At 25.9% G+C, this 26788-nt stretch overlaps 1 protein-coding gene across 1 annotated transcript; it reads right to left on the reverse strand.

The window, feature by feature from the left end:
• Positions 1-1218: 1218 nt before the first annotated feature.
• Positions 1219-10146, reverse strand: LOC129607683 (alpha-tocopherol transfer protein-like). Its single transcript, XM_055518837.1, has 6 exons — positions 9822-10146; positions 6050-6209; positions 5123-5204; positions 2692-2982; positions 1714-1850; positions 1219-1584 (listed from the first exon to the last, which is right to left on the reverse strand). The coding sequence occupies exons 1-6, from the start codon at positions 9904-9906 to the stop codon at positions 1479-1481; spliced, it is 861 nt and encodes a 286-aa protein (XP_055374812.1). The 5' UTR covers positions 9907-10146; the 3' UTR covers positions 1219-1478.
• Positions 10147-26788: the final 16642 nt, after the last annotated feature.

Here is a 26788-nt window from a genome sequence, read left to right on the forward strand (position 1 = left end):
TATACTGGCTTTCCAACACTTCATATGTACAATTATACTCAAATAAATTTTAATAAAAGTATGTGCTTGTACATAATATTCCAAAAATAATGACAAATCCCAAAAGGAACCTTTAGTGAACATATATTAAGTGCAGTAACGGGAAATATTGACGTTGCACTCTTTCAGATCAAAAACATTACTATTTTTCACAAGAATATATCTTGTTTATCTTGTTCTTTTTCTTCATTCAAGTGTTTTTGGTATGGTAAGTAAATTAAGGTAAGTAAATTAAGTATGGTAATTCATTTATATACTTCATCAGCAGTATATATTTTCAGCGAAGGCGGGAGGTCCCAAACATCATTCAAAATTGGATTCAGGCTTAGGGTCTTAGTATGAATGTAAGCAAGGCAGTTTTTGTGCCATTTACTAGATGATTCTGAACATTGCTGCATTTCGTGCGCACCAATGCAAATAGTCTATGGAGGGGGTATTACGAACCAAACAATATTTAATCAAGAATTCTGGACATAGCGTTGCCTTTTACTAAGGTTTACGGTTCAGTTCTGTAGCTATGTTCTTTAACGTAGATGGAACCAAAATTAATGAAGTATGAGACTAATAGGTTGTTCCTCGAACACTACCGAGCATCCGTTAATATTTCAGGGAAAGGCATATGCCATTGGATTGTGTATTCGGGATTGTATCAGAATAAACCTCAGAAAGAGCTGGGCCTATTTTATATATCTATAGCATTGCACAGAGAGGAGCGGTAATCCGTGTATTGGAGCGGCAATCCGTGTATCCGCAGACATGTTTCCTAGTAACAAGAGCTATGGTCCTGCGTATTTTGAACAACTGTGAGAAACAGAATGGGGTTGATTATTGGAACAATTGCGTGGGACTATGTTGCTCCAAAGTAATAAGACCTCGCCCGGCATCGGGGAGGGGCTGAGAATTGACTTAACGTTATTCGTAGATAAAAAGGAGAGAGAGAGACCTACGGTCTTTGTCTGGAAGATAGCGAGATAAATTGCTTCGGGCTGAAATTTTTGGATAGAGGCTTTGTGACTCCAGTGGAAGTCTCGCTCTTGCAGTTTGAAGTATCTCGGAAACGGAAATTTGTCAGGGGTTTATTATGTTGTTAATATAGAAAAGAATCACAAGAGATCCTGTGGCCTTTACGCGGAAAAAAAAATTTAGATAAATATGTACATTAGTGTCTAAGAAGAATTTGATTATTAAAGATTTTATTTAAAATTAATGTATTAAAATTTTATATAATTTTACATAATATTGCAATATTATATAATACAAAGTGAATATAAAATATGATAGCAAATAAAATTGCTAACATCACTTTTCTATAACAATCTCAAATTAAATAATAAAATATTATTTCTATAGATTTTAATAATAATATACATAATACACATATCCCATATATTTAATATAAATTTCCAATATAATTTTGTATAAAGCATAAAAAAAAGTTTTTAATCAATTTCTAAAGTCTTAAAACTATCCACAAATGTTGTATTTTTACTACTCTTCCTCAATTGTTCATTAACTTTCCAATTTTTTTCATTTGATAAATAATGTCTGATTGAAATTGAAAGAGAAGAATGAGATGCACATGTAAAATAAAAGAATTTTATTTTTATTTCATTTCTCTTGAAAATTTGACGGCTTATCACATTTATAAGGTAATATTTTTTATTACTTAATTACCTATAATCCTTTAATAATGCAATCCATTTTTCTTTTATTGATTTAATATCACCAGCAACACCACCATATTCATTTGGTAACATTTCTTTTGGGACATATTTATAAAACGTATCGGAATCGGGAATATGAAATTTCACCTGAAAATCAAAATTAAGAAAAGTGTATAAGATTTTTGGAGCTAATTTTATATATATGTGCGAATATATATGTATAAATCACGTAATATCAATTCAATATTAAAAATCTACAAGCTATACGTTGTACATAATCTGGTAAATACCACATGTCTAACATTTACAAAGAAAAAAAAAGATATTATCGAATTTATTTTATTTAATAGAATTGTTCTTTTTTAGATAGATTGCTTTAATCGCTCGTTCTTTATAATTTCAGTTGAAATATTTAGACTACTTGTTATTTATACTATTTGTTATTTAATTTTAGAATGTCGGCTAAACTATTCATTTATGTACGAGAAGGCATTGGGAGAGTACGTAAGAAAGTTAGGTTCCGACTGCCCTTAAATACGGCCTTTTGCAGCAGCTGTCGGGAAATGGAAGATTGTGAGGAATGGAATATTTGTGATTGTAAGGCTTGACAAGTTGTCGAAGATTTGTATCGAGACCTTAGCTTGATTTTACAAGAGAACCGGGTGTAATTGTATGTTCAATGACGACCTGGGAATGCGGTGGACCTGTTCCGTCGGCCACGTCAACCAATCTACCGAGTACGATATATCTATTAACAATGTCCTCCGACAATTAAACGATCATTTAGCCATACCGACACTATATTCATACCAAATTAAGTTGATTTTACTTGGTTGAAAGAATAAAATTATTCTAACATGGGGAGTTTAACGTATGGGCTTCTAAAGTAGCGAATATTTGATGATTTGCAATTATTATACTTCTGAACCCTCTTGATCTACGGACAATAATTAATCCCATTATATAAAAACAATTCGTTTTTACTTACCAATTTAAAAACTTCACTTTTTATAAATGGTTTAACAATCATTAAAACTTTATCCAAATATGATGGACAATTTATAACATGAATTTCTTTTAAACGTACTGGATGTGCTTCTTGTGTAAATTTCATATATACTCTTAATGATGACATAACAACACGTGTTAAATGTTTTAAACTGAAACCAGCCATATCAAATATAGGAACTTCACCAGATGATATACCATTTGGATCTGGTACTATAAAACGAAGATCCGCAAACATAAAGAACATTTTTATTGATTCGGTGAAAGCAAACTAAAAGTAAAACAAAAAAAAAAAAAAACAAAAATTAAAATACAATGAAAATAACCAGAAATCGAAAATCCTTTTCTTTCATTTGTAGTAAATCAATATAATAGTTTCGTTTGAATAAATGAAAACCATATAAAAGAAGTAAAAAAAAAAACAAGGAAAAAGGATATTAAAGACATAAGTACTTTTACAAATAGACTTTTTCACAATAGGATAATAAAATCTAATAACATTATTTTTTTTTTTTTTGGTAAAATGTGTAAACGATTACCTACAGAGCTTTTCCAGGAAGAATACAGGAATAAGAATATTTTGGGTTTGTATATTACGTAATCCTATAAATTAACAATGGAATTGGTTTCAATTCTTTCTAATTTCATTCGTTTACACAATATAAATTCAAATCAAAAGGACATTTTATGTTTTACAAGTAGCTATGTATTCCAAAATGAAAATTACTTAATTTTATATTGAATTCATTTTCCAATAAATTACAGAATTAGCAATTTTTTGAATTCGTTTTGATTTACAAATAATTTTGAGGTTTTTAATAATGGGGCTCTTGTTATTTATAATATATAAAATATAGGATAAATTAAATTGTATATAGCTATCAAATTATTATAGATTAAGTATATAACACTTTCATATGTGATCCAAACAATTCTGAATATATGTTAGGCTGAATATATGTTAGGAATATTTAAAAGTACACTCATTTACGACCTCAGTTGTAGGTTCAGAATTGGACACATACATTCAAATCGGATTTAAAGAACATATACATATACTTTGCAACATATGGATCAATAAACTTTTTAGTCCACTTCTTTACAAAGCCCAGATTCGAATTAGTCCTACCAAGAATCATATTCAAATGAGAACCGAAATCCAACCTGTGATCGAGCATAAAACCAATATCGACCCGTTAAGGCAATAATCATGTCGAACAACTCCCTCCTCCACGAAAAAAAAAAAATTCAACACTTACCAAAGTTATGTTCAAAGCCCTTAGCTCGGCACCAGCCCCCGAAACTGGCTAAGGTAATTTCTTAATACAATTGCCAAATGGGGTAGGCATTAGAACGAGTACGAAGATAGCAAAATTCAAAAATATTCCCTTGAAGAATTTGATTTGAATTAGTGAATACTTGAATATTAACTATAAGAGCCTAAGGAATTGAGTTTTACGATTGAAATTTTCAATATTTTAGCGTTGAAGACATGTTAAGTTGTTTTTAACATTTGTATTCCGGAAGTGAGTGGAAATAAAATTTAATTAAAGCAAAAATAAAAATTAGATTCGTTTTGCAATGGTAACAATAAATTTATAAGCAACATACAATATAACTACTTAGCCCAATGGTATGCAATTTTGTTTGATATTTAAAATGATTTTCTCAAAAAAAGAATTTTTATTTGGTTCCCCTGAAAGTATGCAAAATTATTTATTTCATTAAAAAATTACTTAATTTTTCCATAATAGCTAACTAAGCTAGTTGAATTAGTTGGAATACTATTAAATTTTTTCAGATTTCATAAAAGTGCTTGATAAAAAATATCAATAAATACAGACATATGGTTTAATTCATACTGATCACATTACGTGTTACAGGACAGCCGTATAACGTTGTACAGGACAGCCAGAGAGAGCTACGAAATGACTTGATGTATTTCGAAATTATACTATAGAAATTGTTATTAAAAAGTATAAGTATGAAAAGTAGAGAAGGGGTTAGATTTGCCTATAATTTTTTGATGAAAATATGCGGAAGAAATTTTATACAGAATCAAAATATCTAGCTCAGTATTAAATTTTAATTAACAAAATTCAAACTTAATCACGTAATTTTATTTACGTAAATTGTGATTAATTTTAATATTAAATAAATATTTTTTTAAAATTAAATTTTATTACAATAAATTTATACCCAATAATTATTTTTTACACTAGAAAAAAAAATGTGCACCTTAAGCATAGAATACAAATTAAAAAGCCGGCAATAATTTGATTTTTAATTTTTTTTTTTTGTTTAGTTTGTTTTGGTTACGTCAATGTCAATGTCAAATATAATACTATCCAAAAAATTTAAAATTAATAAAACAAAAAAAAAAAATGTAAAATAATTAACATTGTACTTACGTTTTCTGGATTTAAATCAACTAGTCTGTAAAAGAGAAGTTTATTTCCACTTGGTGTCACACCTGGTAATATGAGCATGTCTCTATATTAAAAATAAAATAAAATATAATAAAATTTTAATTATAATAAAATTTTAAAAAAATTACAACGCAACAAAATAATTTTGTGTTACAAAAATGTTAAAGTTCAGTGTAATTTGATTGACATATGAGTAAGGTTATGTTTTATATTAGTTTTTCATTTTCTGTAATGTATGTATACGTTATGACTGTAATTTTTATTAATGTAAATAATTTAAATTATTGTTTTATTTTTATTTTGAATTTAATTTATGACGAGGTAAACTGAAAGCTAGATGAAATTTGGAATGTATGACGCAATTTTAATGCAAACTTTTTTATTTAAGATGGAATTGTCATGTAATGGCATTTCGGTCGCTTTCATATTTAGAACTGGAAATCGTAATTTTTCTAATTCTAGTATTATTATATTTGCCGTAATCGAACACAAAGAGCGATAAAATTTGTATAGTTTAATGGAGAATAGCTTCTATACGAGAATAGGTAGAGTTTACCTTTTAGTACCCGTACGAATGAATAATTTGCCCCTCTGTTTCATACATACTCCTTGTTTTTTACATGTATAGTGCTTTTATAAATATATGGCAGTTAGTAACATTTCTGAGTGAGATTGAGTTGCTTCAAAATCATTATTTTGTGTATACTAGAGTTTGACAAAGCAAATTTTTTATAAAAATTTCGAAGTATATTTTTCAATATACCTCGTCTATTTCGCTAATCATAAATCTAAGTAATTGTCTTTTGTATTTTATTTATTTTTACTATTACTATTACTATTATAAAGTTATTTTGCATACAATTATTTAAAATTATTTTTATAATATTATATATTTAAAATTTAACTCACGTAGTTTGTAAAACTTTAACAGCTTCATCTGAACATGGATCACGTTGTAAAAATATATTTGAATAATTTGTCCGCATTGTATAATTTAAATCAATTAAAGCCTTTGTTTTTTCAACATCTCCTTGACAAGAATATATGAAACGTTTTAAAATTATGTGATCTATATAAAAGAAAAAAAATACAAAATTTAAATAGTGTTAGTAAATTTAGTATTAATTTAAGTGAGAATCTTAATTGCATAAAAAATTATTGTTAAATTACAATACAAGGTAATTCGTCACTAAAATTAATAATCTATAATATTTTTAAAACGTTTCCAACACAGAACTTTAATATTATTGAATGGAAAATATTATCTCACATTGCCAAAACTTGCTTTTGTATTTATAAATTAGAATTATCCAGAGTCGGACTTTATCCATAGCAGAAACTAAGAACTTTCTTATATATTTAAATATACTTATGAAAAACAAGAAAAATTTCCTGATATTAGAAGTCTTCTTGAGCATTCCACGAAAACACTCGTATGTCTAATACTATTTTTGACTTGCGACGCATTAGGGGGAGGAAAGGGTATGAATTTCAAGTATTTCACTTTTCCTGCTCGGAATAATAATGTAATTCTAACATTTTTGCTTTATTTATTAAATAATATTATGTGTTATTCACCTCCTTAATTGCTTGATCTTCAAAACTGCGAGTTTATTAACCGTATTCTCATTATATAAAAGACTAATACAGAATAATTTTTAATTAATTCTTACTGGTCTTTTCCCATGCATATTATTAAATTAATTAGAGCTATGGCGTTTGTTCTATATTCACAGCAATTATTTCTAATAAATTTTTAATGGAATTGAATAATACTTAATTAAAAGTTTAAAGCATATAGGTATATTATTAAAATAAAATTCGTGTAACTATTTGTTGCATAATGAAATATTGTAGGCTTTCTTCATAAATTAACTTTTTGCAATATTATTTAATTTTCTATATAACAATATTGCTTACATTTGTTTAAGCACGTATAACTAAATTGAAATTAAGTATAATAAAATTATAATTAATTTTACTTTTAATTATTTAATTTGCAAAAAAATAGCAATGTAAACATATTAAAAAATTCTTGATTTTTTGTAGATTTTTTACAGAAATTTCGAACTCGCAACAATAATTATAGCATACATTGACTCATAAGTAAAAAATTTTATTCAGTTTTCATAAATGTTTTAATAAAATGAGAACTGATAAACTGTTTACAGCAGTTGTGCCTTTCTGGATCCTAGAACATGAAATTCTATAACAACTTTACAGAAAAATATTTATATCAGTTTTCATATTGATTTTATTATACGTAAAGGATTAAATTCATGAGGGAAATTTTCATACATTCTTGTATAACATTTACTGTTTGCTGTTCACAACAAATTTATTAATAAAATCTAGGCTGAAATAATATTCTTTCCATATAAATAATTAGAAGTATTAAAAATTGTAATATCAATTAATGTTCCATAATGTCAGCAATATACTTAAAATAACTACATTATAATTATATGATTAATAGAATCAATTAATTCTAATGAATCGTCTTAATAATTTTTGAGAAATTAGTCTATATTTATTAATGGATATTCTAATAATTGTAAATAATTAAAAGAAATTTAAATAAAATTTATAATAGGGATATTTTGGTGATTTCCCAGAATTATATTCTAATTTTTCTCAAATACTGTTATATAGTTGTTGAAATGTTGAATATACTGTTATACGAATAGAATTAAATTTATAGTTTTTATAGTAAAATTATTATAAGTATTTAAATTAAGTTTTCATGACTTAATTCATATAATTGAATCTTCATGACTAATCTAATTTAATTTTATAGTATAACAATAACTTACTATTAAGGGTTATGTAAGTTATAATGCAACTATAAGGTGTATTGGTATTTTTAGTTAATTTTCTATTTAATTTTTTGCATATTTTAATTAAGTTGTTAGTGAATATTATTAAAATTAGTTTTAAAAATTGTGATAATACTTGTACAATGAATTAATATCGCTGTTTCTTCTTTAAGTATGCGTCAAGTTACATTAGTTTGTAGTGACTCTCCTAAGCATGCACTGAATAAATCCACTGTGGTATCAAAAATAATGGGTTGAATATTTTTATACTATTTTAAGAATATTCCTACTCTGCAATGCAATCGAAGATTCGACCTTCTTGAGACTAAATCTTTCAAAACCCATATTTTCTTATAATTAATATTAAATATTTAATTAATTACAAAATATTGTTCGATTATTATACGAATTCCCTAAATATAATTCCACTACTTTCACATAGATGCTGCACATGAAGATACGACTACAATATTACAGTATTACTTTTTCAACTTTCTAAATCCCAATCTATAGCATAAAATTACGACAAAAAAAAGGTGGCACAACAATATTAATTTATTTACTCTAAGTACCAATTAACATAAAAATATTAAATTTTGTAATTTTAAAACATAATTTTTTCAAAAATTATGATTTTTTTTTTTATTTTTTTCTGTTATACAAACTTAACTAACTTTTGCAATACAAACATATAACAACATTTTTATTACTTAACCTATATTTATTTTTTTTATGCTGTCTATAATTTCAATAAGTAGTTTTGAAAAAAAAAAAAGAAAAATATTTTCTAGAAAACATGTGAAAATTTTCCTTTTAAAAAATATTTTTCAGTTTCACTTTTTTCTTAATGCAATAATAAAATATTTTCTGTTTTTTTTTTGTTCTTCTTATTGTTTTTTGAACAATTTTCAATAGAAACATGTGAGAATTATCTGCAGTACAGTTTTTTTAATTAATTGTCCTTATAGATGAAGCTCTCTGGAGTAAAAACCACTGTTATTTTAATGCTATTAATTTAAATGCTATATTAACGATGAGTATAAAATTAGGCGAGTGTTATGTTAGTTTCATTAGATGATACCATTGATTTCCAAATAGAGAATATTAAGTGATTTTCAAATGAGTATTAAATGTGTTATAAGTGAATATTTTAAGTGAATTTCTTTAAAAGGTACCGTTAATTTTTTGAACAGTGAGCATTAAATGAGTTTCAGGTGAATATTGAATGATCATTAGAAGTAAGTCTCTTTGAATGACAACGCTAACTGTTAAATAGTGAATATTGAGTGAATTTCAAATGAGAATTACGTGAGTATTAGAACTGAGTCTCGCTAAATGAAACCGTTATAATTTAAATGGTGAGTATTAAGTTAGTTTAAAATGATTTCTATAAGTGCGTATTAAGTAAGTATTAGGAGTAAGTTTCTTTAGATGATACCATTGATCTGCAAATAGTGAATATTAAGTAAGTATTAGGTGAACATTAATTTAATATTAAAAGTGAGCCAACTTGAATGACACCGTTAATTTTTATATAGTGAATACGAAGTGAGCTTCAGGTGAGTATTAAATGACCTTTAGAAGTGAGTCCCTTTAAATGACACCGTTAACTTTTATATAGTTAATATTAAGTGAGGTTCAGGTGAGTATTAAGTGACCTTTAGAAATGAGTCTCTTTGAAGGACAACCTTAATTTTCAAATAGTTAATATTAAGTGAGTTGCAAATAAGTATTAAGTGAGTATTAGAAGCGAGTCTCTTTGAATGACACAGTTACTTATTAAATAGTGAATATTAAGTGAGTATCAAATAAGTATTAAGCGAACATTAAGTGAGTATAATAAATGAGTATTAAGTGAAACTTACCAATATTCTGTGGTAAATGTAATTGTGTTTTAAGCCAATTTTCAATTATTGGAATTGCAGAATCATATTCCGCATCGATCTTCATATTTTCAGATTGAAAATGTGTAGATTATCAAATAATTTAGATTAAAATCAAAAGTAGATTATCCAATATAACAGTTTAATTAAGGAAATTTTTGAAATTTTACTAGTAATTCCGAAATTTTTTTCGAATAGTACGAACTCAGGATTTTTAATAAAAAATATTAAATTTGTTCTTTTTTTTTTTTTAATTTAATAACCGTAAATAAAATATAAAGAACCCGTCTTCTTTCGACCACTTATACGAACAGACTGATTCATTTTAATTTTAAATGCTCTTTATTTTTTTTAACAAGTTTCTTGTTTTAGTATAGAAGTTGATTTTTTGTTTTTGTTTTTATTTTCTTTTACACTTCTAAAAGCTGAAACAGAAAAGAAAGATAAAAGTTAAGTGAAAAATTTATTTTGTTTAAGTAAAACTAAAATTAAAAACAAAAATAAAAAATAAATAAAAAAAGATTCAAGTAAACTTACCTGTATTATTTTAATCAGGTGTTTCAGTTACACTATATAAATACTTGTTCATCTATACATTTCGCGTTTAATGTATCGTACGTACTAGTTTATATGTGTACTACATACTTGTATATTCCAAAAATTATTGCATATAAATTCATTTTTGTCATATACCAGGTTTCTTTTGAATTCAAGTTAAATTAGTTATACATATATATTATATATGTATAACTACTTGTTTTTAAATTTTTATATTATTATTGTTATACTCATATTGTATATGCGCACAATATTGCATATGAAATCGGTAAAGTGATCAAAATTATGAAGAAAGTAAATTAATCTTGTTGATCTTTAACTTATATACTAAAGGAAATTTTATGTTGCAGTTGTTAAATCGAAATTCTGTATAGGTTATATAAGTGTAAAAACTATAGTATGAGATCAAATACTAGGTTTGTACATAAAGCGATTGATAGTTTATTTTCTAAAATTTCAGAGGATTTATGGTGTTTATATTTGGAGCAGATATTGGAGGTTCGTGAATGAGGTTAGTTGGTTTCGATAGGTGATAGTGGAGTAGTTCTTATTTTCTCCCGGAACGATTTGTTGACAGGCTTTTTGTCAAATATTTATCTTAAGGAATGTCAATGGGCGTTGTTATTGAACTATTGCTGGAAGTCACAAGGTTTGACAAACATTTTTAAGGTTATCGTTATTAAGGTAATACTCGTATAAAGTCTCAAGATCAAATCTCTAATATTAATGTTAGAAAACGAAACGAACGTTGGTTTTTGTCTTAGCCTTAATAGTGCTTGTTATATTAGTTTAAACATGCGACTGAATTTTATATTATGAATGGAGCATTAAAATTTAAATAAATATTTTCATTTTAATATAAAAAAAAAATTGCAATATTATGACATAATATTAAAGATAAATAATAAATTTTCTTATAAAATTATACAAAAATTACTCTTAGCGAATTACGGTCAAAAAATGCATTATACGAGTAATCAGGTTTGTATATTGCAAATATTATACACAATTTCTCATATAGGTATCTACTTAAATACATTGCATGTCCACATAATATTCGTATACCCACATATTTAATATAACTGTTTAAATAATCAATGGTGCGGTGTTGTATAACAATTTCTTGCAGAATTTTAACATTTTTTCATGCACATTTTTATTTTTCAATATTATGAGATTTTTGGTATATTTTTCTTAAATTATTTTTTTTTAAATTACTCTGGTTTAGCCTTGATTTCATTATTTTATTACTCAATATTTTAATTAATTTTTAATATTTCTTATTATTTTTTTTTTTGGAGGATTTTGAGAAAGCATGTTTGCTAGAACGAATATGTGATCACCATATGTTATTAAACTTTTAAATTGTATCAAGGTTAACAAGATTATTGTATAATAGTTAATATATTAATTATATAATGACAATATAAAAGAATTTTGAATTGACCGAAATTATGAAAAAATTTGTGAACTGAGTGCAGCATAAATTTATTAAAAGCATTTAGAGATGGAACATAAAAATTTTAAAATACTCATTTTTTGTATTGGTAGATTTCGCATTTCGTTGATAGTGGCGTTTATTCACCATATTATAAAGTATATAACAACTAATGAAATTAGAATTAATTTGACCTTACAAGGTCGGGTCCCGTACTATTGTAACAGTATATTCTAAAAATAATACAATTTATGATAGCCATCTTAATTTTATAATGAACTTTTCATGTGAATGAACCGGTTATTGGTCTCCGATAATAATTTCCAATGAATCATTTAAACGTGATTCTCTATATACACAGTTATCAATTTAGTGAATAATTAATTTAAAAAACATGGAATATATAGTTTACATTTACATTACAAATAGTGAATTAATAATTATTTTTAATAATTTTAATTATTTAATCAAAAATCTTTAGTCAATTAATTTGATTTCTTAAATAATATTGTATGTATTATGAATAATATACGGTGAAAAAAGTGATATAAATTTGTGTTTACTGGTTTTCGACGGCTTATTTTAATTTAGTCCAAGTTGGCAAAATTATGCTACATTATATTGGGTGCTGAGGCAATTTGTCGATAAAGCTAATGCGGTCGTTGGCGTGCTCCCGGACAAGAGAGCTAAAATATATTTCATGGGCTTAAAACACTACTGTGGGAACACTAGCAGGTGATAAAGCCTATATATAGAGGAAGAGAAATTGAGGTTGGCAGTGTATAAAGCAGGTCTAAGGCTAACGAGCTTTTACGGAACTATGATGAGAAGCGATTCGAGAAAATGATTGCAATGAATAAGCAGATAAGATTTTTTTCGACGCTGTATTGTCAGCTGCAAGCGCAACTGAATATTGTGGCGGAGACGGAAGAAGCTTTTACATTCTTGAAATAAGAGAGCTGCATTCGTTTGATCCTCACAGGATTCTTAAATTTGCCAGGAAGATAAGCTTCGAAGGAATGCTTCAAACAAATGGCTTGCAACGTTGATTGGGATACAATAGATCTACTTTGTCAGCCCTTCTTACATAACATAATGTGCTTTAATCCAGATACATAGTTATGAATTTGTGATAATATATTCCGAATTTAATTAATGTTATATAGTAATAGTTTATATATTACTTAAGGCATTCAAAAATATTAAAATCAATAGCTATTTTAATTAATATATGTAAGTACTAAAAGAAAACTCGTATTGTAGATGATAAAATTCACAAATACCAAAAATTATTTCCAAAAAATCACAATAATATTTTTAATGAGTGTGGGATAATCAATTTTACTCTAAAATAGTAAAAGTTAATAGTATTGTGTAGTATGTAAATATATAAGTGATAATAAAATAACAAATTCTTTACATTATTGTCTTAATAAACAAAAACACTCATATAAAATAATTAACTAAGTTTAAATGTAAATAAATAAGTAACAAAGTTCATTTTCGTTTAAGAATAACATATTTTTGTGTTAAGTAAAAATTTTTTTTTAAAAATAATTGCTTTTATGCTAATTAAATTACTTTGAAGTTCTTTACAGTCATTTTAGTATAGAGTGAACAAAGATTGTAATTGTCATCAAAATAATTTGCTTGTTCAATACTTAAATATTGTGAGATAATTGTTATGTAAATAATTCTTATGTAATGATAAAAAAATTAATCATTGGTTGCGTTAACACTGGTGAGATTCTAGATTTAAAATTTCCCATAATTGTTCGAACATTTTTCAATATAAAGCTTCCAATATCAGGAGGAACAAGGTCGCTTGTGGGCTCTAGTTGTTATTTTTTTTGAGAATTGGAGTCAGGCGAGGATTATTTGTAATTTAATTCTTAAATCATTAATTTGTCATTATATTCTTAAATCCACATCTGCATTAAATTGATTTGCATTAATTTCGCAAATAAAAATATTAGTAAATTATCAAGACCAATAACAAATCAATATCTGGAGTGTTACAATATAATGCAAGCTCTACTCAATCCCATCCACAACAGCAATAATAATAATATTTTAACACTTGAATGATTCGCCTAATTTTTGAAATTCATTAATTCACTTATTCTTAATTTTTTTTTTTGCTCTTACAAAATATTACAATGAATGCACAATTTATTGTAAACGGCATTTAAAAAATTAAAATATTTGCAATACAATAACTACTCATAAGTTTTCACGTTCTATATGATTAGTTTGTTACTTTTTGTACAGAATAATTACAATTATTTAATTGAATTTATTATCTACCTATTTATTATGTTTTCCTGTTAAGTGTATAACACTATGATACTCGTAACAGTATTATTAAAATTTTACTAACATGAAAGTTAAATGTGTTTTGTTTAATGCTATAAAACTCAAGAGTATTATTTATGTACTGTCATTAAAATTGTGTTAAAATATTACTGTTATTATTATTATTTTTTATTATTAAAGCTGTTGCATTTTATTTTTTAACAACACTGTCATTTTAACATTATTGTTGTTACTGTTGTTATAAATAGCAACTTTTATGTTACTTTTGTTAAAATAATTTTATGTAGTTATATTATGATAGGTAATTATTTTATTGTGGTTTACTCTATTATTATTAAAATTATAAAAATGAAAGTAAAATGAGAATAAAGTAAAATTAAAATATTATGTAGGTTATAAAATTATTACAATGTGAAAATATGGACTTCGTTGTAATGAAAATGAGAAAATAAAAGAAAAAAAAATATTTTACTTGTCATTAAATATTATTTACCACAAAGTTTATTATTGCCTTAAAAATTATAAATATGAAGTATAATAATAGGCGACATATGCCTTCTCTTCAGCAACATGCAGAATAAATTAAATCAACTCGAACAAATTGCCAAAAACTCGCTTAGAGTTGTATCCACAAGGATCAAGAAAGCCCAGTCGTCCCAGAAATACTTTACGCAGATCTGTAAAAGCCGAACTGAGAAATCAGCCTTATGTTTTTGATTTAATTGAGAGATTGAGAGTTCTAATTTCATATTTCTTTTCTCAATTATTAAAAAAGTGAGAGAAGTAATATTAAATAAGACTCAAAATTAATATTAAGTAAAAATTTCCATCTATTCTATAAATAAGAAAAATCTAATCTATACTCGTATGACATGCAATTCCTCCGTTTTTTCAATAATGTGACTATTACTTTCTCTCATATAAATAAATCTAACAACAAAATACTCAAATCCTTTCAGAATTCAAAGAATATTTATTTAGATTCTTCTAAGAAAAACCAAAAGTATAAATATACAAATATGAAGAAAATGTGGGCTAAAATGAATTTGTAATAATTTATGCGATCAGAATATTTTAAAATGATGTCAAAGAAACACGATTTTAAACTTCAAAATTTAAAAGAAAATTTTTAGTAAATAAAATAAAAAATTTGTTGTCCTTGTTTTTCACGTCGTTCATTTTGATTTTTACTTTTTTATTTTCAAAATAAATTGTTGAGCAAGAAAAGCAAGAAAGTATTATGCGAAAATCAAATAAACAAGATGAAATTGAAATAACAATGAAATTTTCTTGGTTTTTATTTTGAAAAAACAAAACAATCGTGTTGAGTGTTTTTAAATTTCAATTCAATTTAAAGAAATAATATTGAACAAGAAAAAAAGAAAACGTTCTTCAATCATAAAATAAATTGTGTACGACAAAAATTTAAAAGAATGAATTCAACAGAGAAATTAAAGAAGAAGAATGACATACAAATTGACGTAAATATTATTTTATTGTGTTATGCAAATTGATGTTAACAAAATCTTATATTATACATGAGTAAGACAATATTCTATACGCAACTTTTCAATTCAATATTGAAAATGTTTTTCTTATACTATGTACACTTATACATATCAAATACACAACAGTAACGTAGATTTACGGGGGCCACCATAAGAATATTAATTTAAATTAAAGACCAGATTACCCGGCCGAGGCCTTAACGACAATTCAGTTTAGGCAACGCAGTTAAGAATAAGATATATTGCAATGAGGAAAAAATTTAGCTTCAGATCAAAAATTGTGAATCAGAACTACAGGAACTCTGTGAATCTGATACGACATACGATGCTGAAACGATATTATCTTGGTCGGCATAGTGTCGGAGTATTGCCGAATCAGTGGTTAAGCCGCTATAATTGAGCTCACAGATAACGATCTCTGCGGGAATTGCAACACGACAGTTGAGAGAGAAAACATGGAGCAACTGTTACGCCATTGTTTGGAATTTTTTCAGGAGAATTAATTCATGGTTATTATACTCTTAAGACACTAAGGGGCACAACACTTTCCTTTGGTGTGAAACGAGAATTGTTTAATTAAACAAAGGAGACGTCATGCCTGCTTTGAATATATCACTGCATAATGCTAGCTCATTTTTTTTTCGGATTATTATGGGAAGTCGTATGGACCTAACAGTTTTGCTATAGTTTTGGTGAAATTTGAGCACATATTATGCCAGTTGTATTATAGTTATTAAAAAAAATAAATTTTTATATGTAGGAGTTATTGTTATCCGGTCTTTACTGTATTATACATATGATTTGAGTATGTTAAGATAATATTAATATTGTTTTTGTCATAGCATTAAAATTTTTATTTATTTAAAATTCTATATTATTTAAGTATACATTGACATTCTTACATTGTTTTTTACTGCAAAATTATTCTAGCTTATTTTTATTATTTAGTAAAATTCTGTTCAGTTAACAAAAAAAAAATATCAATTTTTGCAGTTACGATTATATACTCTTTAACTTATACAAATCAGGATAATTTTCTTAAATTAACTAAATTTATACTTTGTTGATTAAAATTTAAAATATTTGTTGCAATTCGAATACACTGTAACATTTTCTATTATCTGTGGTATATGCACAAAAATAAAATGTTGAATTCTTTAGAAACAAAAAAGTACTTAATCGTATTAAGTGTTCTAAGATTGCAATTTCAATCAGTTAGAGTGCGTAGGGGGTAATATTATTTGATTAAATAAACTAATTGAACACTTTAATTTTTGAATTCATCTGAATAGTGAACAAAAAATATATAAAAAATTTTTGCTTGTTGCAAAGGACTCAATAAATAATGTGTTCAAATGTTTTTTCATTGGATAATTTAATATTACTCACCACATCCGATTTCGAAAAATTCATAACTTCCGTTTTGAATCTTTTGTAACTCATTAAATTTGCAATAGACTACCATATGAATTATTAAGCTAATACCGATTTAAATAAGAAAAATTTCAATTACTTTAACATTCTTTATTAGACTGTGCTCAAAACTTTAAGAGAAATCTCTTAAAATTTATTACAAGCTTTTCATTTATAACTTAACGAAGCAAATTAAAATAAAAAACAAGTGAAGTTCTCTTAAATCGAGCATTTATTTATTTTCAAATTTAATTTATTATCTCTTTAAAAAAAGCTTTGTGAATAAATAAAATGAGAAATTACTAACAATTCCTTGAAATTTTTTAAAACTTTTATTTAGTACTGAATGAATGCTCGTTCTGGTTAAGTGTTATATTTGGAGTTGTTGAACAATTTTAAAATAATTCTGTATCTTGTATTAAGAAATTTACGATAGTTTATAAAAGCTCCGTAATATTTAACAGAACAATAACAAGTCGACTATTGTTCCTTTTCTCTATGTATTTTGTTTATTTTACCCTATATTATCATTTTTCAATACACATAACAATATTTAAAGTATTTTATCGACTATCGGATAAAATAATAAATTGTATAGAAGACAAATTTTTAACAATAATATAATAGTAATTTCTCAAAAGATTATAAAACTTGTCCCAAAAGATTGGAAAACTACACGAATGTATTTGTATAAAACCATTAAAATATTTTTAGAATACAAATAGAAATTAAAATGGTATTTAAATACGAAATTCTGCGATGGAAATGATTCTGTTTCTTGCACATATTAAAAGGTTTGTCTTTACATTGTTATTATTTGTATTACTTTAAGGTTTAAAATATTTTAGGCTTTATTTCATATACATACATAATGTCGTTGGACTGTCTCGAAGAAATTGTACTTTAACGGGGTCACGCAACTTAAAAGAGACCAATGAACTCGAGAGCTATGCAGTTTCAACAAGGGTAGTGTCTAGCAGGTTCAACCAAGTGGAGGTGAGTAGGGCGAACGGCTAAGAGAATCACAACCAGCATATAATAACGGGTGGATAATAATCTATCTTCAAATAGTTCTAACCCCTCCCAATCCAGTGGTGTTATACGACATGTGCCAGTGAATAATAAACAGCCGATGGTTATACTGACTGTTACTTAATAATTGAAGTGTTTCTGTTACCAGAACCATGTAACCTTAGAGAATATTTTGACCTTACTATACGTTAAGCAGAACTCTGGCGTAGCGGACTATAATTTCCCTAGCTAATAGTGCAATCATAACAATAGCAATCGTAAGATTTTAGGTTAATTAAAAAAAAATAATTTTTTTTTGGTGTTCGTCATTTCTGGGTTTTATTAAAATTCATTCAAATAAACATCCCACGTATAGAAATTTCAATTACCGAATTTTTAACCTCACTAGATCTTTATTGTAATATAATTGACGTTATCATCAGCAGTCTTAACAATAACCGTCTATGATCAGAACTTTTCCCCTTTTTTAATAATTTATTTTTGACGTCAGTGGAAGTAATCATATAATTTTCATTCTAGAAATAAAATGCGAAATTTCTTATACTATTTAGCAAACACATTCCTATAAAGAAAATTAAAATTTTAATTATTAAAGAATTATTGCGAAGGACGAAAAAATTAAGTTAAACATAAAAATATTTTAAAAGAAATTTTTCTTAAAATGTGCAAAATAAATGCGGATAAAGACGGGAGAGAATAATTTTCAGTCTTTATACGTCTAAAACGACATTTTTTTTTTGTTTTTGTGCGTCAAACACATTTAGGAAAGAGCCATTATCCTTTTTGAAAAAAATTATTTGCTTTGCTGTTGTTTTTCTTTCTTTTGTTTTAAAGAGTTTTTTAAATATTTTCAAAGTTTTCTTTTAAATTGGAATGGACATGAATAAAAATTTGAAATTTTTGGAATTAAATTGCTTGAAAATTTAAATGTCTTTTGTATAACAGAATCCTTTAAATTTTTTTAGTTTATTCCTTAAAATTTAAATGTAAATTTCACTTTCTCACTTATTAATTCCAGTAGATCAGAGATGAAAATATTATAGCCCTTATATAGGCATTAAATTTGAATTCAAAAAAATTTTTCTATTCAAAATAAGAATTTTTATGCAAATTTAAATAGCTCAAATACTCTTAAATAATAGAAAAGGATGTACATATCTGCTTTCAAAGTATTAACGGCAGTTAAATAGTCTTAGGGCTACCTAGACAACAGCTAACAAACATGGAGGTGTATTTTTATGCTCTGAATATTTTCTAAAAGAATGAGAAATTTTTATCACTTTATTTTAACTGTTCAATAAAATAATTGAGAAAACGAAATTTTAAGCCAAAGTTTTATATGTCAATTACTTGTCAAAGTCAGTTTATTTTCTCATACAAAAATTTAACAAAGCATTTCTAAAAGCAAAAATATCATCTCTTCTATATTAAAAGAATAATGTACAAGATTTTTATGTTTGGCATTGCAAAAAATAGTCAATTTATTTCCTCAGAATATTGTCATGATTGACAAGAACAAGTAAGTTTGTGTATGTTAGAATGAAAACTTCCGTCAAAGGAGATTGACTTTTTATTTATAACCTTGTGCTGTTAATTGACCTAGTTTTTTTAATAAAACAAAATTTACTTATTACCTATCTGTTTGATGATTATCTGTATCCGTAAATGGAAGTTTCAAATAGAATTTCCGAGAAAAATTATTGAAATCAAAAAGTTTCTGAATTCGCCGTAAAATTGTTTTTGCTCCAAATCTAATTTTTGTTTCCATTTATAAAAGTACACACACCATAATCATTAAACTGCAATATAGATGTTAAAAACGTATTGGTACACATTTTTTCAGTTTTTATATTGGGGGGACAAGGAATGTATTCAATATTGTTATGACTAAATGCTCTTAATAGATAGACATCAAGTTGAACATTAGAAATTTCTGATATAATGTTACGAAATACGAACTTCTTCCAAGCAATTTATTTTAGGGAATGTCTTTTATTGTTCAATATTCTATGTGTTAGATATTCTTCATTATATAATTATGGAAGCATTTTGTATTAGTTACCCGTATTGATTATAGACCTTTGTTTTGTTATATTTTTTGTTATAAAAAACCAAATCTTAAAATATGCCATATGTACTTTTAATTTTGTGATAAGGTTGCACAGATATCTTTAAGGATGTTTTTTGAAGTTGATTTTTTCGTTTAATTTTTGTTGAGGAGGCATAAAGCTGCTCGTTCTTGAGAATTTTACCCTGATGCTTTAAATCGGTCAACGATAGACATCCCCAATTAAAGTGGAACAGTATACGCTGAAGATTACGTCGTTAAGGGCGAATTTGGACGTTATTATGCGGCTTTCGGATACCATTCGATATTCAATTTTAATCTCTTCGGTTAGGGATTAGAGACAATCCTAGTGAAATTCGCAAAAAAGAAAAAACAATGAATGACTATTATCAATAACTAGTGTGATCTCGGTTAGTCAACTGTAGTGTAATGAACGTGGCTTTTGTATCATCAGAATCACCTTTAGTTTACAGCGGAATGGAATAAAATTTTAACCATCTATAATCAAGTAGCACACCAACAGGAATTTATAAATTGAAGATATATTTTTTTGTGAATTAAAGTAGTCGTGAATTTGTATGTCGTATATACAGAATACATGCACATATTAGTAAATAACATATTGTGACGTAAATCGGTGACGTAAATTAAAGAAATATTCCACCCCTAAAATAATACTGTCACATTTCATTAATTTCTGTTTCTTTTAATAATAGAAATTCGTTTAGAAAAGTTTTCATACTTTAAGATATGACTTAGAAAATTTCAGATCTACTCCAACACAGCACAAGTTTTGCATACTGCAAAAACTAGCTTCTTATCTAGGAATCAAATTGTAAACTTTATTATCGATGTTTTCATTATCTTTTATTTTAATATTGCATTTTTTTGAGGGTTCCAAATATTTAAGATAATAAAATTTTAGTATTTGATCTTATAATTTTAGTTATACTTTCTTATTTTTTAATATTAGAAAAATATATCCATCTTGAATTTAGTAGAGAAAGACCTTTACCATCTTGAATAAAAAACATATGATGTGATAAGAGTATACATATTTTATATAAGATATAACTGTACCTATATATGTGTGCAGTTGTAAGTAAAGTGTATTTGTTTACAAAAACAGGATAAGATTTAAAGGATAAGTTAAAGTTTCTTTTGTCTTTCCTTAATAAATTTGGTTATAAATAATTGTTTTACAAGGGTAATTTTTCTAATATTCTATTGAAGACATCCTTTGCAAGTTGGTTTAGTCTGTTGACAGACTTATACAATATGAGCATGTATATGTAAGAGTATTCCACTGAATGATTATCAGGAATTTCTCATTTGTGGGTGGGTCTTTTTATCTATGAAGAAAGTTGTTAAATTTTATTTGTGTAATTTGAAGAAAACTTGGGATTTTTTTAAAGTTAATTTCATTACTATTTTAAAGACCTTTTAACTACTTTTTAGGAATTTATAATAAAATTTTATAAACTGAAGAAGTTCTTGTATAACAATAGTTTTTCTTTCAGTTACATACAAGAGTTTTTGTATTTTGAATTTAGGAATTCTGCTTGAATTTTATTTCAATTTAAAATTTTAAGACTATTTGTTAAATAACTTTAAACTTTGTAAAAGAAGAGGAAATCACATTTAAATGGTAAAGGCTACTAAATTTTTTAAGAGTTTAATGATAATGTAAGGCAATATAATGCTTATTTGTGTTTAAGAATTTTAAATTTTATTTAAATGCTGAGAGCAGAATATATTTAATAAGATTTGAATGTTAAAGAGCCCTAGTCGCTGGGTTCTGAACTCTTACCAATCACAAGTAACTAAAGCTGCAATAAAAGATAAGAAAAAGGTACGAATTTTTTCATTCCACTGGCCGCTTAGAACTTTGACAAACGCTTTCCAGAGTGCTTTGTTTGTTGACTTTGTTTGTTGACTATTGTCTGCCATGCTGCCACCTCTTTGTTTATTGTCTTCTAATGCTGCTTTCAGCATTTTATTCATATTCATTTATAAGCCTGCTTCGAATGATTTTTCTGTATGGAGTAGTGATTTATTAACGTGTCATTTATAACATTTACGTATTAGGTGTTGACATGTAATTCTTAAGGAAAAAGAATTTGTGAATGTTCGAAATATACATGATATTATAGTATTCGTCAGTAAGGAATGTAAGAAAATTGATGCAAATTGGAAAGAATTAAATGAAACAGAGGAATCACATATATGTTCATACATATGCTATTTATTAACTAATTGAGAATGTTACATAATATGTTACATTAGATAAAATCCTGTCCCCATACAACTATTTTAAATTGGTTGAAATAAAAAATACAGATCCTTTTTGTTTATTTTTGATATGAGCGCGTGATTTTCATTTTAATTTTGTTTAATTCTGCAATTAAGTTCATTATTTAATTATTGTTCATTATTATTTTGTTTTCATAAAATTTTCATATTTTTTATATTACTCAAATTGATTTACATTCTGTATATAATTTGTACATTATAATTATTGAAATATTCATTAAGAATTAAAGAAAAAATTAATGATAATTCACAATAATAATGATATTGTAACATATTGTATTAAAAATATTATATGAACTCGTAAGTATGCTCTCATCGCAATTCAATTAACTTTAAAATTAATTATTTAATGAGTAAATATGTATACATATACGTAATAATATATTTAAATAAATACAAAAGTATGTGCGTTACATTTATATGGACTATTGGGTTTAATAATTATTATTTTAATTCATTAAGTTTGTATTGTAAAATTTTAAAAGCGGATTAATTGGGAGGAATTGTTGTGAAATGTTAAAAACATTAATGGATAATTTTAATAATAGTTATAAAATTATTCATGAAGTATTGCTAATATAATTCCGGATACCTGAAAACTCATAAAAGACCTTTAACAAGTAATTGAGGAGAAAGAGAGAGACGATTGTTCTATAGAATAATGTTGTATATGTTTTTGTGCATAAGTATAAAATTAGGGCACATGCATCCCATTAAGTAAGTATTAAAGTGCTTAGGACAGTCAAATTTGAGTCATTCCATTGAAAGACGATCTGAAGCAAACACAAATCACACAAAAAACTCTGAACATATTTTTAGATATTTTGGAAGGGGGAACAATCCCAAACCGTATGCATCTATTTTAATTTAACAACAATAAGCTCTTGGTAATCTTTTATTTTATTAGATATTGCGATAAACCTAAAAATATGCATTCCGTGCAAGGTGAGTTTTGAGTTTCGTTTGAAATCTGTTTTAGTTATTACCCTATATAAGTTATTTATGAATCTTTTTATCAATGTATACTTGAATCGGGCTATTGGAAGAAGGCGACAAACTTAGTAGAGAATGAAAAGAGAATTCACAATCCCGGGCTCCCCCCTGTGCAGATTTTGTGGGAGCGGTGACGAGACTGCTGTTCCCATCTTTTGCGACTGTCCGGCATTGGCGGTTCGGCGTTGAAATTGTCTTAGACACGGGTTCCTAAGCGTTCAGGAACTGGACTCTCTTTGGCTACAATAGGTCAGGAGTGGCTGCGGTGGCTTGGAGAGTCACTTCTGCCCCACTCGGTTTCCTTGAAATCTACAATTTATAATCTAAAGGAAGGCGACAACTTATGGAAATTCGATATTATTTTTTTGCAGATTTTAAATTCTTATTCACACTATGCAGACATACTAAGTAAATTAAGTATTTCTTTTATATTGTTTTTAAATAATAAAAATCTCCATTAAATGATTGCAGTTATTAAATGAAAAATATAATAAAAATAATAATATTTTTGTTCTATTTATAAAATTATATTAATTTTTACTTCAATAAAATATCAAATATTAAAAATTATGCTATTAAAAAGAAAAAACTAAAATATTTTTGAACTATAAAAATTGCAAATAAAATATGAAATTTATAATTTTCTTTTAATCTATACATGGGTACTATGCACGAGTTAGATTTTAGTCTGCACTCAACTATCGTATATTATGATAGTTACAAGAATTATGTATATAATTTTTGTTATATACTTTAGCTTTGTGTTGTACTCGTAATTTTTCTTAAAAATATTATTATAGAAGATGTTATACTGTTACAGCATTGTATACTTTCTAACACTGTATACAAGAGAATGAAATGAACACTTCAAATAAATCTTATAGATAGATTACTTAAAGTTATGAGGCTTAGGGAATTAACCTTTTAAGTGCACATAATTTTTTTACAGAAATTCTATCGGTTTTAAGGCGTATATCACTCTCTAGTTCTCAGTCATCTCAAATTAATAATTCTGGATTCTAAAGTATGTTCGGAACCGTTATTTAGTTTTTACTCGCCTAAAATGTGATTTCGAATAATGCTATAATAAAGGGTGCTGTACTTTAAGTCTCTATCAAAACTGCCCAATATTGTATTTTATTAGAGCCTTTACCTTTACGAATATCTTATAATATTTTTTAGAAAAGCTACTACAACTTTTAATACCATAATAATGTAAAAAGGATAATAATTTTTATAAGGCAATTTCTCTTAATATTATAACAAAAAAAATCTATTTTAGATTTTCAATTTAATTTTCATAAAAATTTTCCATATTACTACGATAATAGTATTAAATAATTGCCATGGAAAATTGAAAATCTTTTCTGATTACATTTTAATTTTTTTCTTCTTTTCTGATTTCCCTTTTAATATTTCAAATTTATATTCCTATTGTCTTATTATTGAAATTTTATTAAGATTCTTATATGATTTGAAAAATTATACTTTTTGATCTCTTTATAAAAAGTTTCTTAATATTCGGTTTCCTTTTATAAAACTTGAAGAATGTTATACTTATGTATAATATGGAAGAATATTGTTAAAAGAGTTTTGAAATTTAATTATAATTCCGGAATATAAAATAATATTGCGATTTGTAAAATAAAATTTAAATAAGTATAGAATAAAGATATTTAAAAAAATAAAAATTAAATTTTGCTTTTTTTGTTATTTGAATAATTTGGAAAATAAATCGAATATTTGCAAAGGAATTTATTGATGTAAGAGATGAAGGTTCTTTATTCTCACTTAGGTTAAATATATTTTTCTCGCTGTATACAATTTGTATATTAAAAATTTAATTTAAATGCATAATACTCGTATGTAAATAAAATTGTAAATATAAAATTTTTAAATTGTTATGTGAATTTTATTTTAACAGCGGGATGGTTGGGTGTAAAAGAAAAGCATTTAATTCTACGCAATGAAAATCTGTTATACACGATATAAAAATATATAAATCAATATAATATAAAACTTATCGTTTACAATAGATGTCACTATTAGCACAGTTTATTGTTAAATTTTTAAACACATGTTGTAGCTTATTTGTAATTAATAAATTCACAAGCACAAAGAAGTGAAAGACGAAAGGGCAAATAAAAATAAAAAGGGCAATGTTGCAGTCTAACCCCTATTATGTATATATGAAATGCATGTACTTGACAAGAATGGTATATTCAATTCATATTGTTTTGACCTTATTCACTTGAGATTCTTTGGCTCACAAATGGTTTTTTGTTTTATCTTGGTCAGAAATATTTTGATACAATCGGCATTGCGCTGAATTAGTTGTATAACGGTTTCAGATTGCTTGTGGGAATGAAGATATCAACGTCAAACTAGTTGAGGCAATATTGGGAATCATTGCAGAACACTTATCAGATACCCCAGAATTATAGCTCATTTGTATGTTTCGTTTATTGATGATCGTTGAAAACTCATAGAAAATCAAAGGAACAAAATTTGTTTTATTATCACTGATTGGTACAACTGCACATCTAGAAACACACATCCAAAAAGCAAGAAAAATTAAACCATTTAAAAAAGTTCAAAATGAAAAAGACCTTCAATATAAAAAATGAATTATTAAAAAAATAATTTAAAAGTAATAAAATTTTTTTTTTATTAAATAATTCACACAGTACTAAAAATTTTTCCGAATGCTTCTTTGACAAAGAAATTTTTTATTTTTATTAAATTTTCAAAGAGTTTGCAAGTATTACTCATTTTTTCTCTTATTTTTGTTTTTATTTTGTAATGTTTAAACTGATTTTTGAGTAATATAATATAGAAAGACAGAGAGAGAGAGAGAGTGTTAGGTGATAAGAAAATCGAGCAAATTTACTTTAATCTTTTTGTTGTTGCTTTTGATATGAAATGACGTGCATAATAACAAAATTAAAAAGAAATATATTTTAATTTTAACGGAGCAGTTTTATAATTTCTCATTCTCTCTATTTAATAATTTTGTTATGTACAAATATCCTTTGAAATAGCTGCTTTTTAATATGCTAAAAGTAATTTATTAAAGGAATAAACAGCATCCTTAATTAAATTATAAATTAGCAATAACATATTGATGTACGTGTGTTCTTAATGTTAGAAGTTCAAAGAAAAACTTCAATTAAAGGGTATGTACCCTAACAAGGTTTATTTTCTTTAAATATTAATACGAGTGAATTTTAAATTGGTGATTTTTATTTAAAAAGAATGGAATACACAAATTTGATCTGTGAAACACTAAATGTTTTAAAATATAACAACA

The sequence above is a fragment of the Condylostylus longicornis genome, unplaced genomic scaffold, assembly GCF_029603195.1.
Source record: "Condylostylus longicornis isolate FDR11 unplaced genomic scaffold, ASM2960319v2 ptg000028l, whole genome shotgun sequence".
NCBI classification, from domain to species: domain Eukaryota; kingdom Metazoa; phylum Arthropoda; class Insecta; order Diptera; family Dolichopodidae; genus Condylostylus; species Condylostylus longicornis.

Coding starts and splice junctions, on each gene's coding strand:
- LOC129607683 (XM_055518837.1), bottom strand. CDS start 9,906: ATGAAGATCGATGCGGAATATGATTCTGCAATTCCAATAATTGAAAAT. Junction 2,983..5,122: donor TTGATTTAAATCCAGAAAAC/GTAAGTACAATG, acceptor TTTTACTTTTAG/TTTGCTTTCACCGAATCAAT. Junction 1,585..1,713: donor GCATTATTAAAGGATTATAG/GTAATTAAGTAA, acceptor AATTTCAATCAG/ACATTATTTATCAAATGAAA.